This window comes from Neovison vison, chromosome 14 (genome assembly GCF_020171115.1).
Source record: "Neovison vison isolate M4711 chromosome 14, ASM_NN_V1, whole genome shotgun sequence".
NCBI lineage: Eukaryota > Metazoa > Chordata > Mammalia > Carnivora > Mustelidae > Neogale > Neogale vison.
In genome coordinates this window covers 8,408,427-8,427,999 of record NC_058104.1, presented here as the reverse complement: position 1 = coordinate 8,427,999, position 19,573 = coordinate 8,408,427, and the positions used below count along the sequence as shown (strand labels likewise).

Here is a 19,573-nt window from a genome sequence, read left to right as displayed (position 1 = left end):
CCACTTGCAAGGGCTTTCAATGGACAAACCTGAGTGAATTTGAGGATCCAAATAAAGAATGATTTAAGAGACTAAGTTAGGAATATATGAGATCAGACTGACATAAATAAATTAATGAGAGAGACCATGAAGCTCCCTTATAATGGACTATCACCCATAAATGATGGAATTAGAAAGTCACCATTTTGAAGCCATTATAGGAATAATAGTTTCAATTAAATACCATCCATGATAAAAGTAGTCGATTAATGTTTGAAGAAAAACACAGTATTTACACAATCGCAAAGGCATCTTGCATGTCACTTCTTAATTACAAAATGAAAAATAAAACTTTATAATACATTAAGGCAGTGAACACAAGTTCAACCAAGTGTTCCAGGTGAAGGTCACCAACACTGGGGCCAAGTGCCTCCTGATGTGATGAAGGCTTGATGCAAATTTCCAGGTAGAGGTTCCCGTTCAGAGGGTCTGATTTAACTGGAGAATTGATATTGGAAGCAAGCTCTCCAAAAGTTCTGATGTAGACCAGATCACCAACTGCCACGTTTATGGCTGCCCTTCAAGTACTGAAGAGAGTTGTGGCTATATGCTTCTGGAAAGTGGTTCTGGCTACCATTTATATATGAACATGTGTCTTTCTTCAATTTACAGAAACTCCACCTGCTAAAAATCTTCCTCTGCATCTCAGAACCACCCCTTACCTCTGAACCTCCCCATTGCTGGCCCTCGGAAGCTCTCCTTGCTCACCTTTATGGGTGTCTGTTTCTTTAGAATTCTGGGAGTCAATCATCAGTTGGAGAAAATCCACTCGGTGCTGGAAGTAGAAAGAGAAGTTTCAATGGTAAAATGTCACTTATGAAGTCAGAAATAAATCAGGGGTGCGATATCTAACTTCTTTCCTGAGAATATTGCCCCTTTATGGACAGAAGTCTGAATACTGTTGTCTGAGTCATCAGTGAAAAAAAAAATCCAGATATGAAGCTTGAAGAGCTGAATGCTTCTCTGATAGGAAACCAGCCATCACGTCCAACTGATTTTTGGTCCTTGCCCTCTCTGATCTTTAGATTGTCTGGCTTTTGAACATAGCTTTCTGGCCAAAGAGTTGTCTGCTCTCTTTCCTGTCATGCCTGGTTCCTCAGGAGAAAGTCCCTGACTTCATTTCTTTTTTTTCTCCAGCTTCAATTCTTAATGAATGGCCACATAGATCAATCCCCTGACCTCTGCTGGGTCCACCAGCAGCCTCTGTGTCAGCATCTTCCAATGCCCCACCCTTCCAGAACTCTGGACTCTTCAGTGACATCCTGAGGCACCCAGCCCTGTATCCCTGTCCTACATACATCCTTGTTCTGGCTGCCAGGTCTCAGGAAGGCAAAGCAGGTTTAGCCATCTTGCAGTCTCCTGCCCACTCCAGCCTGTCACAGGCTCAAATTTAACACAGACACCAGGTGTCTGATAGGAGCTTCATTGGAGAATGTGTAAAGTAAAGGCCTGAAATTGAAAGGACCTCTGCCAATAAAAGATATGGCAAAATTATACTATCCGGAAAATGATTTTTATATAGTGATTTTTATCCTCTGACAATTTATTGAGGGGAAGTGGTAGTTTTTCTCTCAACAAATCTTGTGCAGTGACATATTAATTGTCATGCTTATTACTAAATTTTAATTGTTGCCTCTTTGGCTCCTAAACCTCCACCTTCTTCATTCTGCCCAAAATGACAGAACTCTTCTGATCTGAATACTACAGTTCTCTACCCACCCTAAAAATTACATAGAAGAGCACACATCAGATGCACACAGCTCAATTATCAAAAAGTAAAATACTGCATGTTAACGATCAACAGATTTACCTTTTGTTCATCTTTGACACGACTTTCTTTGATCTTTTTTACAGATTTTGTAAAGAAATTGGTAACACTCTTCGGAAACACAGAGATATTGAATATTTCAAAAACCGGGGTAAGGAATGGAAAGAATACTGTAAGGAGAAAGAACAACAGAAAGCACAGTGAAGATGAAAAATTTACCCAGAGCAATTTGGTCTACCAATTAGAAAAGCAAAAGACACAAGGAGTTATTGAAACTAGGAGTCATTCCCTCTAGGACCTTTCCTCCAACTTTCAAGCCAAGGACTAAGCCAGTGCAAGTCATACGTAGGGGCCACCACTACAGTAGCGAGATCGGCAGCCTCTTGGATATCTCTGGAGTGACTAAAGGAACAGGAGAACATTCCTGGATCTCTTAGCCTTTTATCTTTTGTACTAGAGCCTCTTGGGATAAACCAGACCATGATATGCTACTTCAATTAATTGTACCATTTAAGAAATTGTTGTCAGGATGCAAATAATGCAGAATATGCCCTTCAACTGCAATAGAATAAAATTAGAAATCAAGAACAGAAAGAACATTAGGAAATTCACAAATATGTGGAAATTAAACAAGACACTGCTATATAACAATGGTTCAAAGAAGAAGTCCAAAGGGCACTTAGGAATTCCTTGGAGACCGATAAAATGTGTATGATATACCAAAACTCAAGGGATGTAGCAAAAGCAGTCACCAGAGAGAAAAACTGCTATATGTCTACATTCAAAACAGACCAAGATCTCAAATCAACAACCCAACTTTCCATCTTAAACATGCTGAAATTACAAGACCAAACTGCACATTAAGCAAGCAGATGGAAGCAAACAATAGAGACAAGAACAGAAACTCATGAAATGAAGAATAAAAAACAATAGAAAAAAAAAATCAAGGAAACCAAGGCAGATTTATTTCAAAAGATCTTTAGCTAGATGATCAAGAGAAAAGGAGAAAAGATTCAAATTCTATCATCTGAAATGAAAGGGGAGATTTGTGCTAACATTAAAAAGGTTTTATTTTTCATTTAAAAAATTTTATTTAAGTTCAATTAATTAACATATAGTATATTATTAGTTTCAGAAGCAGAGATCAGTGATTCATCAATTGCATGTAATACCCAGTGCTTATCACATCACATGCCCCCCCCAATGCCCTTTACCCAATTACCCCATCCTGCCACCTACTTCCCTCCAGCAACCCTCAGTTTGTTTCCTGTAGACAAAAGTCTCTCATGGTTTTTATCCTCCCTCTCTGATGATTTCCCATTCAGTGTTCCCTCCCTATGATCCTCTTTGATCCGAAGAATCCATAGGATCCCCTATGATCCATATTATATTCCACATATCAGTGAAGCCATATGATAACTGTCTTTCTGTGATTGACTTATTTTGCTCAGCACAATACCCTCCAGTTCCACCCATGTCGATGTAAGTGGTAATTATTCATCCTTTCTGATGGCTGAGTAATATTCCATTGTATATATATACCACACCTTCTTTATCCATTCACTTACCAATGGACATCTTGGCTCTTTCCACAGTTTGGTTATTGTGGACATTGCTGCTATGAACATTGGGGTGCAGGTGCCCCTTTTTGTATTCTTTGGGTAAATACCCAGTAGTACAATTGTTGGGTCATAGGGTAGCTCTATTTTCAATTTTTTGCGGAACCTCCATACTGTTTTCTAGAGTGTCTGTACCAGTGTGCGTTCCCTTCAGCATTGTAAGAGGATTCCTCTTTCTCCACACCCTTGCCAACATCTGTTGTTTCCTGATTTGTTAGTTTTAGTCATTCCGACTGGTGTGAGGTGATATCTCACAATAATATGGTGGTATCTTGTAATACTACGAACAAGAACATGCTAATAGATTAGGTAACTTAGATGAAACAGAAAAATTCCCAGGGAGATACAAACAGGAAATGGACATAAAAAAGTAGACAATCTTAAGGACAAGAAAAACATTGAGTTAGTAGTGAAGAAACTCTACTACCAAATGTTGAAAGTAGAATCAACACCAATTGTGAATAAATCCTACCCCAAAGAGAGGAGGACGTAGTATTTCCAGACATACTCTATGAGGGAGGTATTATCATGATACTAAAAACAGACAAAGGTATCATGGCAAAAGAGAACTATGGACCAATGTATCTTATGACACAGATGCACAAACCCTCAACAAAATGCTAGCAAACTGAACCCAGCAACATAGCAAACAAAGGAAGAATATACCATAACCAAGAGGGGTTTATCCCAGCAATGTGAGTTTGTGTAATGCACCATATCAATAGAATAAAACACAAAAATAACATAGTCATCTCCATAGGTGTGGAAAAGTATTTGACAAAAACACAATACCCTTTTGCAATAATTACACTCATCAAACTAGGAATAGAAGGGAATATTCTCAGTCTACTAAAGGGCATCAATGAAAAGCTCATAGCTAACACCATACTTAACAGTCAAAGACTGGGCATTTTCCCCTAAGAGTAAAAACAAAACAAGGATGTCTCTATTGCCACTTCTATTCAACACCGTACTAAAGGTTCTAGCTGGGGAAGTAGGCAAGAAAAAGAATAAAAGACATTCGTATAAGAAATAAAGAAGTAGGGGTGCCTGGGTAGCTCAGTGGGTTAAGCCTCTGCCTTCAGTTCAGGTCAGGATCTTAGGGTCCTGGGATCGAGCCCCACATCAGGCTCTCTGCTCAGCGGGGGGCCTGCTTCCCTCTTTCTCTGCCTGCCTTTCTGCCTACTTGTGATCTCTGTCCGTCAAATTAATTAATTAATTAATAAATAACATCAAATAAATAAAATCTTAAAAAAAGGAATAAAGAAGTAAAACCATCTGTATTATCAGAAAACATGATGTTTTATATAGAAAATCTGGAGGAATGAACTAAAAATCTAAAGAACTGATAAAGTTTAGCAGGGTTTCAGGATACAAGATCTACATACAACATCAATTGTATGTTTATATGCCAAACAATCCAAAAGTGAAATTAAGAATAAAACTCCATTTAGAGTAACATTGAGAACAATAAAATACTTAAGGATAACTTTCACAAAAGAAGTGCAAAACTTATGTTCTGGAAACTACAAAAATTGTTGAGAAAAATTACAGAAGATACGTAAATGGAGAAACATCCATGTTCACAGATCAGAAACCTTAACATTGTCAAGATGGCAAGATTTCCTGAATTAATCTACAGATTAATGCATTCTGTTGTCAGAATCCTAGCTGGGTACTTTGTAGAAATTGGCATTCTAAATTTAAAATTCATATGGAGTTGTAAGTGACCGAGAATAGCCAAAAACAACCTTGAAAAATGAGAAGAATAATGTTGTAGAACTCCAGGTTCCCATTTCAAAACTTACCGCAAAGCTATGATGATCAAGGCAATGTAGTACTGGCATAGAGATAGGAATACAGATCAGTGGAATTGAATTTAGACTCCAAAAATACACCTATGTGTTTATGGTCAGTGGAATTTTGAGAAGGTTTCTGAGACTATTCCATGGAGAAAGACAGTCTTTACAAAAAATGGTGCTGAGACAGAAGGATAGTCACAAGCAAAAGAATGAAGTTGAATTCTTACCTTAAACAAAAATACCCAAAAGGAATCGAAGACCCAAATATGAGAGCTAAAACTACAGAATTCTTAGAAGAAAACTCAGCGTGGTCATGACCTCAGATTTTGCAATGAATTCTTAGATATGACACCAAGGTGGTGGGTGTTATGGAGGGCACATATTGCATGGAGCACTGGGTGTGGTGCATAAACAATGAATTCTGGAACACTGAAAAGAAATTTAAAAAAATTGGCCAACAAGCATATAAAAAGTGGTTCAACCACACTAGCCATTAGAAAATGCAAAACAGGGGCACCTGAGTGGCTCAGTGGGTTGAGGCCTGTGCCTTCGGCTCGGGTCATGATCCCAGTGTCCTGGGATCAAGCCCCAAATCGGGCTCTCTGCTCAGCGGGGAGCCTGCTTCCACCCCCTACTCTGCCTGCCTCTCTGCCTACTTGTGATCTCTGTCAAATAAATAAATAAACTCTTAAAAAAAAAAAGAAAATGCAAAACAAGAGCACACCCATTAAGGTAGATCATTAAAGAGACATCATTTAAAAAGACAAAAAAGTGTTGGCCAAGTGTTGGAAAGGATGGAGATATCAGAACCTTCACACTTTACTACTGGGAATGTACAATGGTGTAGCTACTATGGAAAATACTTTGGCAGTTCCTTATTGACTTAAACACAGAATTAACTACATACCGTAGCAATTCCACCCCCGAGTACATTCTGAAGAGACTTGAAAACAGGTAATCAAGCAAATACCTGTGTGTGAATGTGGATAGCACCACTATTCATAATAGCCAAGAGCTGGAAACAACCCAGATGTCCATCAAATGATGAAAGGATAAATAAAATGCAGTATGTTCTCAAAATGGAATATTTTGGGACCATAAAAATAAATAAGGTACTGATGCATGGTGCCACATGGATAAACCTTGAACACATTACACTAATGAAGGAAGGCAGCCACAAAGATCAGATGTTCTATGGTTCCGTCTCTATGAAGAGTCCAGAATCTATTAAGACAGAAAGTAGATTACTGGCTGTTTAGGACTAAGGAATGTAGGTAGTGATAGTAAAAAAGTACAGATTTCTGAGTTGACAACAATGGTCTAACAACTGACTATAGTAATGGTTGCCCATATTTTTGAATGCACCAAAACCTTTTTTTTTCAGTTTGAGTTTACAGATTCACGGTATTATACAAGTTAAGGTATACTGAATAAGGCTTTGACACACATATATCAAGAGGTGATTACCAGGGCGCCTGGGTGGCTCAGTGGGTTAAGCCGCTGCCTTCGGCTCGGGTCATGATCTCAGGGTCCTGGGATCGAGTCCCGCATCGGGCTCTCTGCTCAGCAGGGAGCCTGCTTCCCTCTCTCTCTGCCTGCCTCTCCATCTACTTGTGATTTCTCTCTCTCAAATAAATAAATAAAATCTTTAAAAAAAAAAAAAAAGAGGTGATTACCACAATAACATGTCCATCATCTCATGTATTTACAAAATAAAATTTTTTAATCCTTGTGATGAGAACTTCTGGGATCTACTCTCCTAGCAACTTTTTTTTTTTTAAGATTTTATTTATTTAACAGAGAGAAATCACAAGTAAGCAGACAGGCAGGCAGAGAGAGGAGGAAGCAGGCTCCCCACTAAGTAGAGAGCCTGATGCAGGGCTCGATCCCAGGACCCTGGGATCATGACCTGAGCCGAAGGCAGAGGCTTTAACCCACTGAGCCACCCAGGTGCCCCCTCTTGTAGCAACTTTGCAACACTTCATATAGCTGTGTTAACTATACTTATCCTGTTGGACATTATAAGCCAGTACTTTTGAATCTTATAATTGAAACTTTGTACCTTTTCATCACCTTCCTTCAATTCCCACCCCTGTAACTCCTGCCTCTAGTAACCACAAATCTCACCTTGTTTTTGTATGAAGTTGGTTTCTGGGTTGGGGGGTTGTTTGATTCTGTACAGAAGTAAGCTCATAAGAGAATTTGTCTTCCTCTAACTTATTATTATTATTTTAGATTTTATTTATTTATTTGACAGAGAGAGAGAGAGAGAGATCACAAGTAGGCAGAGAAGCAGGCAGAGGGGAAGGAGGAAGCAGGCTCCCTGCTGAGCAAGGAGCTGATGCGGGACTCGATCCCAGGACCCTGGGATGACAACCTGAGCTGAAGGCAGCAGCTTAACCAACTGAGGCACCCAGGTGTCCCTGTCTTCCTCTAACTTATTTAAGTTCCATCCATGTTGTCACAAATACAGGATCCCCTTCCTGCTATGGATAAATAGATTTCATTGTGTATGTATGTATATGTGTGTGTGTGTGTGTGTGTGTGTGTGTGTACACATATTCTACATTCATTCATTGATAGATACTGAGGCCATAAAAACCACTGAATTTTATATGCTAAATGGGTAACATATATAGAAAGTGAATTATATCTCAATAAAGCTATTGTAGAAAGAAAGAAAAAAGTGAAGGAAGGGAGGGAGGAAGGAAGGGAAGAGAAAGAGAAAAGAAAAAACAGTAGTGTACATACATATTAAGAACAAAAGTGGGTCAAAGAACTCAAATCTGAAGAGCTTCTTGGCATTTTCCACAAAAGGATCTTGTGGGTTGTTGAGGGAATCAATGTTCACTCCAAATGATGTGCTGGTAATCACATCCATGCTGTAGGCCCCAAAGATGCTGTGGAGAAAGAAAAAACATGTGTAATTAAAATCACTACCTCTTTACTATCTTAATCCAACACATGCAGCAAAAAGTGCATGTAGATTCTGACGTCCAGACAAGACAAAAGCCACACATTCAGAAGCAGCTGCTGCATCATCTGAAGAGTCTAGATGCCATCACACTCACTCGTGAGGGGCTCATGAGGTGCCATTGATGCAGCTGGCCCTGTGCTAGGGATGATGGGGACACTGCGACATGTTAGACACACCTGCGAGCTCAAGGAGCTCAGTCATGGAGGGATAGAGACCCCAAATCGGACAAATCACAGCAGTGTGTTTTGAGTATGGGCAGCAGAATGTGGATAAGCACTGTGTCTGAGCAGGACAAATGGTAGGATAATTAACTTTTCCTCATGGAGCCACGAGCTGTGAAACTGATCTGGATCTTCTCTCACACAGTATCTGTGCTCAGAGCTGATTCCTCTTCAGCTCATTACAGAACACCAACACCCTGTTCTGCGCTGCCAGGACCACAATCCCTTCTTCTCTACACCCTGGCTAAGTGTCCTGAAAGACCCACTCTGTCTCATCTTCATCAATCTGAGATTGTCCTGAGGACTCATTCATTTTTGGAAAATGTAAGAACTCTGAATGTTCCCAGAAAAATAGGTAGATCACTCCAAAACTGGTTCACAGAAGCCCATAACTAAGTGATCATATGCTCTTCGTTTTCACAGGATAACGCAGTGTACCTCAGTTATTTCTGCATGATTAAAAAATACCCAAATTTAGATATTAAATGACATGGTCAGCCTACCCATGCCCTGTGTGTAAGACTTTAGCTCTTTTGAGGTTGAAGGAAGGAAAAGTGGTAATAAAAGTTAATATTTAGCATTTTGCAAATATCCACACAAAAAAATCATGAAACTTTTAAAAGTCCTTACCATTCCACCTTGTAACTTTTTTGCCCCACCCACTGCCTGCCAATATGTACCTTCCCCTCCCGCCACTGCACACATTCTACTCTCAAAACTTTGGTACAATTCTGTTTCTTCATTTCAAGAATGTATTTTGGTCTTCCAGAATAACCAAAGTGACAATTAAGTAGATAATTTAATCCTTGCTCCCGAAAGCAAGAGCCAATCCTTTCTCTTCTGGCTGCCCTGCCTTTCTAGGTGAGCTACCTCTTCGTGGCTCGCCCATCGGAGTTTAACACCACACGCCTACTTCCTCTTGTTTGCTGGAGTAACTCAACAGAGAGAACTGGGCTTTACGGCAGCAGCTGGAAAGTGTCGTGACAGAGTCGGAATCCCAGCAACTGGACTCCTACTTACTCTTTCAAGTTGATAGGTTTGCCTTTCTCTGCCTCCTTCCTCACGTTCCTCACCAACATATCTCCATACTGGCCAATGATGGGGAACATCTACACACAAAATATACCACCACCCGAAGTTAAATTGGAAAATCAAGTCCCAGAATGATCACAAACATGGAGCAGTAGGGGACTTTAAAAAAATATTAAATTGTGTTTACTCAATTAATTTTTAAAAATTAATTGTTTTATTTTTATAAATTAATTATATATATACAAATTATATATAAATATATATAAATATATAAAAATTTAATTAGTTATTATTATTTTTTAAAGATTTTATTTATTTATTTATTTGACAGAGAGATCACAAGTAGGCAGAGAGAGAGAGAGAAGCAGGCCCCTGCTGAGCAGAGAGCCCAATGTGGGGCTCGATCCCAGGACCCTGGGATCATGACCTGAGCCAAAGGCAGAGGCCTCAACCCACTGAGCCACCCAGGTGCCCCATAATTAATTATTTTAAATTAATTGTTTAATTAATTTAAATTATGTTACTCAACATATAGTGCAATATTGATTTCTGGAGTAGAATTCAATGACTCATTGCTTTCATGCAACACCCAGTACTCATCACAACAAGTACCCTCTTTAGTAACTATCACCCATCTAGCCCCTAGCCCACCCACCTCCCTCCATCAGCCCTCAGTTTGTTCTCTCCTTAAGAGTCATCATGGCTTGCTTCCCTCTGTCCTTTTTTCTTTTTTCCCATTCCCATACATTTATCCTTTTTCTTTCTTAAATTCCACATATAAGTGAGATCCTTAAAAAAAAAATAAAAGATATGGCATATATACATAATGGAATATTATTCAGCCTTCAAAAAGAATGAAATCTTGCCATTTGCAATAATGTAGATGGAACTAGAGTGTGTTATGCTAAGCAAAATAAGTCAGCCAGAGTAAGAGACATTTAATGACAAATCTTATCATGTGTTTTCTAGGACAGAAAAAGAAAAGACCATTTTTAGGAAGCCCAAATATAGCAGACTACTCCCTAGAAATGGAATATGTTCTTATTTCCTACCTGTCCCCAGATGTATTCCTTAACTTTTTAAATTGAAATCCTCATCTTTCTTACCTCTTTGATCTTTCCACTGGTGAAGGTTGGAGATAGCAATGTTCGTATTCTCTTCCATTCTTCATCATCAGACATAGAGACAGAATTTTTCATAAATCCCACTGGACCAAGAAACTAGTCAAAGAAAAACATTTTACCCCACATAAGTTTTGGAGATTTCCAAGTTTGTAGAAAATCTGTTAAATAGGTGTGAATTACTCACCAAATATTTAGTGACTGCTTACTTAATGGTAGGCCATATGCTAGATGCTTAATAGGTATTTATCCCAAATGCCTAGCTTCCTGCAAGGGTGAAGGAGGCATCCAGCCACCTGATATGCTTTCTAGCTTTTATATCCCAATTTCCTTTCCAATATAAAGATGGTATGGAATAATTTGGTAGGGAAACTATATCTCTAGGGGAATACACACAATTAACAACTAGTACATTCTCTTAAGCTATGCAGAGTAGAACTGCAAAGATGGAAGGCAGCCAAATAGACTGGCAATGCATGTTGCCTCAGAGCACTTCAGTCTTTACATATATGTACAGCATGCACATCTGGAAAAACAGATGTCTTGATATGGTGATTCTTGAAAAAAAATAGTACTGAAGACTAAAAGCATTAGGAATCTATACGTTATTGTGAAGAAATGGTACAGTTACATGGAGATCTTTTCCCCCTGTATTTCTCCAAAGGGACAGAAGGAAAAAGAGATAATTCTATTTCTCAGCTTGGGACTGGCCTACCAAGCTAACTATCTCCAATCTTTCTCCCATCTTCCCAAACTTTATGCATTCATGATAAAAATTCACAAAGAACAGAAGGAACTTTCTCTGCTTAATAAAGAGAATCTAAAACCCTACACCTAACATTACCTCAGTGAGGAAAGACTGACATGATATCACGAAGATGATGGAACAGGACACTCCAGCCTCTGTCACCCCACAAAGGACAGCAATCAGACAGCTATCCACAAACAAAAATAGGCCTCAGAGGAGAACATAGGCAGTAATCTCTTCGATATCAGCCACAGCAACTTCTTTCAAGATATGTTTCCGAAGGCAAAGGAAACAAAGCCAAAATAAACTTCCGGGACTTCATCAAAATCAAAAGCTTCTGCACAGCAAAGGAAACAGTCAAGAAAACAGAGGCAACCCACGGAATGGGAGAAGATATTTACAAATGACAGTACAGACAAAAGGTTGATATCCAGGATCTATAAAGAACTCCTCAAACTCAACACTCACAAAACAGGCAATCATACCAAAAAATGGGCAAAAGATATGAACAGACACTTCTCCAATCAAGACATACAAATGGCTATCAGACACATGAAAAAATGTTCATCATCACTAGCCATCAGGGAGATTCAAATCAAAACCACATTGAGATAACACCTTACACCAGTTAGAATGGCCAAAATTAGCAAGACAGGACACAACATGTGTTGGAGGGGATGTGGAAAAAGGGGAACCCTCTTCCACTGTTGGTGGGAATGCAAGTTGGTACAGCCTCTTTGGAGAATAGTGTGGAGATTCCTCAAGAAATTAAAAATAGAACTTCCCTATGACCCTGCCATTGCACTCCTGGGTATTTACCCCAAAGATACAGATATAGTGAAAAGAAAGGCCATCTGTACCCCAATGTTTATAGCAGCAATGGCCATGGTCGCCAAACTGTGGCAAGAACCAAGATGCCCTTCCATGGACAAATGGATAAGGAAGATGTGGTCCATATACACTATGGAGTATGATGCCTCCATCAGAAAGGACGAATACCCAGCTTTTGTAGCAACATGGACGGGACTGGAAGAGATTATGCTGAGTGAAATAAATCAAGCATAGAGAGTCAATTATCATACGGTTTCACTTATTTGTGGAGCATAACAAATAGCATGGAGGACATGGGGAGATAGGAGAAGGGAGCTGGGGGAAATTGGAAGGGGAGGTGAACCATGAGAGACTATGGACTCTGAAAAACAATCTGAGGGTTTTGAAGGGGCAGGGGGTGGGAGGTTGGGGGAACCAGGTGGTGGGTATTATAGAGGGCACGGATTGCATGGAGCACTGGGTTTGGTGAAAAAATAATGAGTACTGTTATGCTGAAAATAAATTTAAAAAAAGAAATTGAAAAAAAACCACATTAAAAAAACAGTAACAATTATAATCACCCAAAGACATTGAAATACTTTAGGTGCTCATTTAACAAAATACGTGTGAGGTCTCTACGTGAAGAACTAAATGTTGGTGAAAAGAATAAAAAAAAAACCTATATAAATGAATGAGTATATGGTGTTCATGCCTTGAAAGACAGGACTTAGTAAAGTCATAGATTTCCCCCAAACTGATCTATGGGTTTAAATCAATTCTTATCAAAATCTCAGCACATTGTTTGTAAACAAAGATAAGCTGATTCTAAATTTGAATGGAAAGGCAAAGGAGCTAAAATAGTTAACACAATTCAAACAAAAAAAAATGGGAGGATCACTGTTCACAATGCTGAGACTTACTCTACAGCTGCAGTAATCAAGAGAGCCTGGTATTGGTGGAGGGAGAGATACAGAGATCAATGAACAGAACAGAGAATGAGAAACAGATACACGCCCATAGGCCCAACTCGATTTTTTTTTTTTAAGATTTTACTTATTTATTTGACAGACAGAGCTCACAAGTAGGCAGAGAGGCAGGCAGAGAGAGAGGAGGAAGCAGGCACCCTGCGGAGCAGAGATCCTGATGTGGGGCTCGATCCCGGAACCCTGGAATTACGACCTCTGCCTAAGCAGAGGCTTAATCCATTGAGCCACCCAGGGCGCCCCCGAACTCGATTTAGATCCTGGTACAAAAGCAATTCAGTGGAGGAAGTAGAGTCTTCTCACAAATGGTGCTAGAGCAGTTAGACATCCATTGGCCAAAAACAAATATCTTTGACCTAAACTTCACACCTCACAAATAACAGGACTCTTAACTATAAGAAACAAACTGAGGGTTGCTGGAGGTGAGGTGGGGGAGGGGATGGGGTAAGCCATAAGGGGGGCACCTGATATAATGAGCACTGCATGTTACATGCCACTGATGAATCACTAAACTCTACCTCTCAAACTAATAAAGCACTCCATTAATAACAATCTATTAATTAACTGAATACTTAATTGAATATTTAAATACAACTTAAAAAATTACAACACAAAATGTATCACAGACTTCCATGTAAAACATAACACTATATAACATTTACATTATAGGGGCGCCTGGGTGGCTCAGTGGGTTAAGCCGCTGCCTTCGGCTCAGGTCATGATCCCAGGGTCCTGGGATCGAGTCCCACATCGGGCTCTCTGCTCAGCAGGGAGCCTGCTTCCCTCTCTCTCTCTCTGCCTGCCTCTCTGTCTACTTGTAATCTCTGTCTGTCAAATAAACAAATAAAATCTTAAAAAAAAAACATTTACATTATAAATGTAAAACATAGAATACATAAGATAATATATTAAATATAAAACATAAAACTAAATACTTGGAGAAAGTCTTGGGACCTAGGCCTAGGCAAAGAGTTTTCAAACTTGATGCCAAACTCACAAGCCATAAAAGGAAAAAAGGATAAACTGGCCTAAAAAAAAAAAAAAGTTTGCTTTGCTGAAGACCCTGAGACAATGAAGAGACAAGCTATACACCGTGCCTATGAAAGAAAAGTAAGAGGGAGATTTTAGGTGATGGAAAACCTCTCTAACGTGACTTGGGTAGTGGATCCACAAATCTACATATAAGATAAATATTCAGAGATGTGCACATGCGTGCGTGCGTGCACACACACACACACACACAAGTGAGTGCACATAAAACTTGAAATCTTAATCTAACTCTGTGGCTAGAACCAATGTCAATTTCCATTTCCATACAAATTATAGTTTTATTACCTAAGGGGAAATAATCTGAAGGCCACGGGACATGGGATCTCCTGAGACAACTTCCTATGAATCTATAATTATTTCCAAATAAGAGCTTTATAAATTAATCAATCAATCTGTGAATTAAAACTAAACTGATGCCTACCCGCCGGTTTGTGAAGACAGAATAACATTCTTTCACTAGTATCGTTTTGATCATGTCCAGATCCATGATAGCCAACACAGGCTGTCGTCCATCATAAAACCTGTGTCGGGAAAACAGAGCTGATTACACTTAACATAGTGGTTTCTGTAGCTGTAGCCATGCCTGGAAGTCCAGGCCTTATCTTGACATTACATAATCCAAACTCTGACATCTGATTAGAAATAACATTAGAGGGGCGCCTGGGTGGCTCAGTTGGTTAAGCGTCTGCCTTTGGCTCAGGTCATGATCCCAGGGTTCTGGGATGGAGCCCCCAAGTCAGGATCCCTGCTCAGCAGGGAGTCTGCTTCTCCCTCTACCTCTGCTGCACCCCCTGCTTGTGCTCCCTCTCTCTCTCACTTGCCCTCATTCTATCTCAAATAAATAAATAAAATCTTTTAAAAAAAGAACATTAAAATATTTGTTAACTCTAGGCGATGTGTACATGGGTATTTCCTGGGCCACTCTCCATAAGTTTTTGCATGTTTAGAATATTTCAAATATCTTAGAAGTATTTCAAACATTTCAAATAATTTATCTATATTATCAAAAAGAAAGTTGGGTTAGTAAGTAACTGAAGGCAAGTGAATTATCTAGGAAGAAAAAAATAACAAGGGAATCTACCCACCAGAACAGAAAAATTATAATTTTAAAGAAATATCAAACACATGGAAGACATATGTTAGAATATTAGATGAATATTAGATGAAAAATTGTAGATACACTGATCACACACATGTAAAGATATATCTGCAAATGACAAAATCTTGGAACGCTCAAAAAGTGGTGGTAGGATTATGAATGATTTCTTTCCCCTATTTTCTAAAATTTCCTTCCTAGTTTATAACTTTTCTTTTTAAAGACTTAATTAATTTATTTGACAGAGAAAGACACAGCAAGAAAGGGAACACAAGCAGGAGAAGGAGGAGAAGGGAAAATGGGCTTCGCATGCATGGAGCAGGGAACCCAATGCGGGGCTCGAACCTAGGACCCTGGGATCATGATCTGAGCCAAGGCAGATGCCTAATGACTGACTGACCCACCCAGGTGCCCCAGTTTATAACATATTAAATAAAATATTTTTTTAACCATTAAAGAGATGTCCTTGGTAAGATCAAAGTCAGAAAAATTTGAAAAGAAAGGACAAAGAAAATGAAGAAATAAAGAGAAACATGCATAACTCATTTTCAAAGTATTTTCTTTTTATTACTTGTGTTTATTCTTGTATGTGGGTCCTAAGTGTGAGTTCCTTGGGCTTCATGTAGGTGACATCCCGGAGCAGAAGGGCATGCCTCCTTTTGACACATGTCTCACACACAGAGCTGACTCTTTGTATATGATCCATCCCTGTCCAGCCTGACCTCCTGTCAGTATGCCTGTAAAAGGCAAGGGGCAACTGGCCCCTTGAGGTTTATTTTAATCTTAATTACACTGCCCTCTGGCATTTTATTTTCCATTATAAATCATTTGCCAAAACAAAATGGAAGATTTTCCACAAGTCCCTTATTCTTTCTTTGATGTCACAGAGGAATTCCAAATGGTTTCGTGATCACATCTAAAAATGGCTGAGAACCACTGTACTAAGTGTTACCCACGTCTAAAAAGTAAAATGCAGAAGGCTGAAGTGGGAGTTGAGTATATTTACTATTGAAGCAGTGATAGAAATTACTGAACTGGCACTTATGTTCACTCTCCCATCAGCCTGGTCATATTTCTTGAATGATTCCCCTTGTCCCATCCTGTTTGTTCAAAAACACCTGGATGGACAAGAGACAGTGGTTTGGTGTAACCCTTCACCTTCATGGTCTCACCAGCCCTAATATTGCTTCCACTGCCAGTTAAATTCAGCTTCTTGGGTCCCACCCCCACATCCTCCAGATTTGGTGTTGCTGAGGGATGGAAACCAAATATCCATTTTTATTTTTATTTTATCTATTAAAAAGGGTTTTAAGATTTTATTTATTTATTTGACAGACATCACAAGTAGGCAGAGAGTCAGAGGGTGGGAAGCAGGCTCCCTGCTCAGTAGAGAGCCCGATGCGGGGCTCAATCCCAGGATCCTGGGATCATGACCTGAGCTGAAGGCAGAGGCTTTAACCCACTGAGCCACTCAGGAGCCCCAAGAATATCTATTCTTAGCCAGATCTCCCAGGTGGTTCTTTTCTATCGCTAAGCACAAGAACCACGTACTAAGGACAGAACAACTGGGGCCAATGACGTAAAACTGATTCCATCCAGAGCTGACCAGTATCGACGACAGAAAGTGGCCGGGGAAGGCAACTAGCAGTGGCCCAGCGATCTGTATTCTTTCTAGTCTACCATGTTGCTTATGGGCCACACCAACTCAGCAGGCCCCTATGGTGTCTGAGGTCTGGATGAGAGAAGATTAGGAGGTGTGAGAAGGTACAGTGCTGGCTGTGAGCATCCCAGCACCACAGTGTACCTCTCCCTCCACTTCACCAAACTTCCAGTCGCTCTGAAAGGGAGCAGCCACTGCAAACAGCAGAGAACACTCTACTTAATCACAAGTCCATCAGTGCACCAAGAACCCTGGTTCAGAAATATTCTACATCTCTTCAAGTCTGTAGAATCAAGAGAAACATATATATATATATCTGCACTGAAAGAAAAGACTTGGCCCCATTTAAAAAAAACAAAACAAACTCCACAGTTGCAGAGAAAGAAAAAAACTGAGCAGAAATGGTTTCCCATTGGGGCGCCTGGGTGGCTCAGTAGGTTAAGCCTCTGCCTTTAGCTCAGGTAATGATCTCAGGGTCCTGGGATCAAGCCCCACATTGGGCGGGGAGCCTACTTCTCCCTCTGTCTCTGCTATTTCTATATCTGCTGTTCTGCCTACCTGTGATCTCTCTCTCTGTCAAATAAATAAATAAAATCTTAAAAAAAAAAAAAGGAAATGGCTTCCCATTCTGTCCACCGACACCCCACAGCCACCTTTCAAAAGGACATATTTAATACAAAATTTAGGTGTGGGACCTTTGGCTCTTAATGAAAAGTGAATCATGTGGGAAAGAGGTACTGAGAGGCACTGCTGGGACATATTAGAAAGGTTTGAAATAATGCATTTTTGCGATTAAAGGGGACATAAGGAGGGAAAATGGGGAAGAGGGTAATCACAAGACAGAGTAGAGAGCGATGTTAGGGGTCACTGGGCAGCAATGTCAGTGATGTCCTGCTGCTCCCCAGGTCCGATCACATTTAGATCTGCACTCTGGTGATACATGGGATCCCAGGAAGGAAAGACTCCAGAAGCTTTACTACAGCAGGCTTCATCCCAAGAGGCTCTCAACTGAGACTGTCTATGTGGCTGGGAGCCTCATCATAACAAGCCTATCCGATGGAAGTTTCCAGAATACTCACCCCCAGAATCTTCCATATTTATTATAACATTTCTTGTCAACATTCCAAAAGCCCTGCAAGAAGAAACAAAACATATTACTAATCTAAATGTACTGAGCCCTACCTCTAATGGGGACAAAAATAACTCAGATCTCATGAAATGTAAGGCTTACTACATCTCACTGGCAGTTAGAAGTTCTTGCTCACAGGCATCTTACCAGAAAGGAGAGAAAGTAGAGGAGATATTGAAACAGAGAATTTCAAGTCCCTCTTAAATCTTAAGTATTGTAAATACTGAACATCTTACCCTGCCTGTGAGGACTGTGTAACCCCTATCTTTCTGACACGTTTGGCTTGTGCATGAGTTTTCTCTAAAACTCAGAACCCTCTGAATTATCACCTCCAGAGCCATGTGGGAAAACTGGAGCTGAGGAAAAGTGGCCTGCATCCTCTGAACCCCCAGTTACCACTCTGTTCACTGATTTCATGAGCCCTACTAGAATTCCAAGGGATTTAGAAAATTAAGACACCAGAGATCTCTTTCAGTCTTCAGACTTACAGAAGTCTGAGACACATTTGTTGAGTGAGAAAGTGAGTGATGAATGAATGAATGAAAGGTGGACTCACCTTCCGGTCATCTACCTCAACACAGGGAAGAGGGGATGGTCCCACTACTTCACAAAGGACAGAGCAAGTTAAAACACTTGCTTGTGTCCACAGTAGTGAAACTGTGGAAGGAGCCAAGATGTCTATCAACAGATTAATGGACGAAGAAATGTGGTTCATGTATACAATGGAATATTACTCAGCCATCAAAAAGGATGAATACCTACCATCTGCACTGGCATACTTGGAACTGGAGGGGATTATGCTAAGTGAAATAAGTCAAGGAGAGAAAGACAATTATCATATGGCTTCACTCATATGTGGAACTTAAGGAATAGGGTGGATGACCACAGGGGAAGGGAGGGAAAATTGAATGTGAAGAAATCAGAGAAGGAGGCAATCCATGAGAGACTCTGGACTGGGGGAAACAAACTGAAGGTGCAGAAGGGAGGTGGGTGGGAGGATGGGGTAACCAGGTGATGGGTATTGAGGAGGGCACGTATTATGACGAGCACTGGGTATTATATGCAACTAAGGAATTGTTGAACACTACATCAAAAACTAATGATGTCAACTATATGATGACTAACTGAACATAATAATAAAATAATAAAAATTTTAAAAATTAATTAAAAAATAAAACACTTGCTCTGTGTTTTCACTTTTGTCACTGAAAAGAAAAACGATACTTCTTCTTGCTAAGTTTTGTTGTGATATTTGATGTTTTTACTACACAAAGGAAGGTCTCAGAAATGTGCGTCTTAGGTATATCTACTAAGTAGTTGATCTGGGAAAAGTGGAATGGAAATTACTGTTTTAGAGGGGAAAAGTCCAGGAGTTCTTAGGCAGTTTTGGACACTGTGAGCCTCAGAGGGGAGGAATGGGATTTGAGAAACGAGCCTCAGGTCTGTGGGACAGGAACTCTATAGCAGACAGCAGCCTGCACGTGAGACTACCTGTTGGCCTTGAACATGAGCTTCTAA

The 19,573-nt window shown here is 39.9% G+C and overlaps 1 protein-coding gene across 1 annotated transcript in view; it reads right to left on the bottom strand.

The window, feature by feature from the left end:
* Positions 1–19,573, bottom strand: part of LOC122895350 (cytochrome P450 3A12-like) — a 51,047-nt gene that overhangs the window by 16,018 nt on the left and 15,456 nt on the right. The window contains exons 4-10 of the mRNA XM_044232699.1: positions 18,006–18,058; positions 14,592–14,691; positions 10,565–10,678; positions 9,447–9,535; positions 7,980–8,128; positions 1,850–1,977; positions 748–814 (exon numbers count right to left, since the gene is read on the bottom strand). Coding sequence (XP_044088634.1) covers positions 748–814; positions 1,850–1,977; positions 7,980–8,128; positions 9,447–9,535; positions 10,565–10,678; positions 14,592–14,691; positions 18,006–18,058 — 700 coding nt within the window. The remainder of the gene's footprint in view (positions 1–747; positions 815–1,849; positions 1,978–7,979; positions 8,129–9,446; positions 9,536–10,564; positions 10,679–14,591; positions 14,692–18,005; positions 18,059–19,573) is intronic.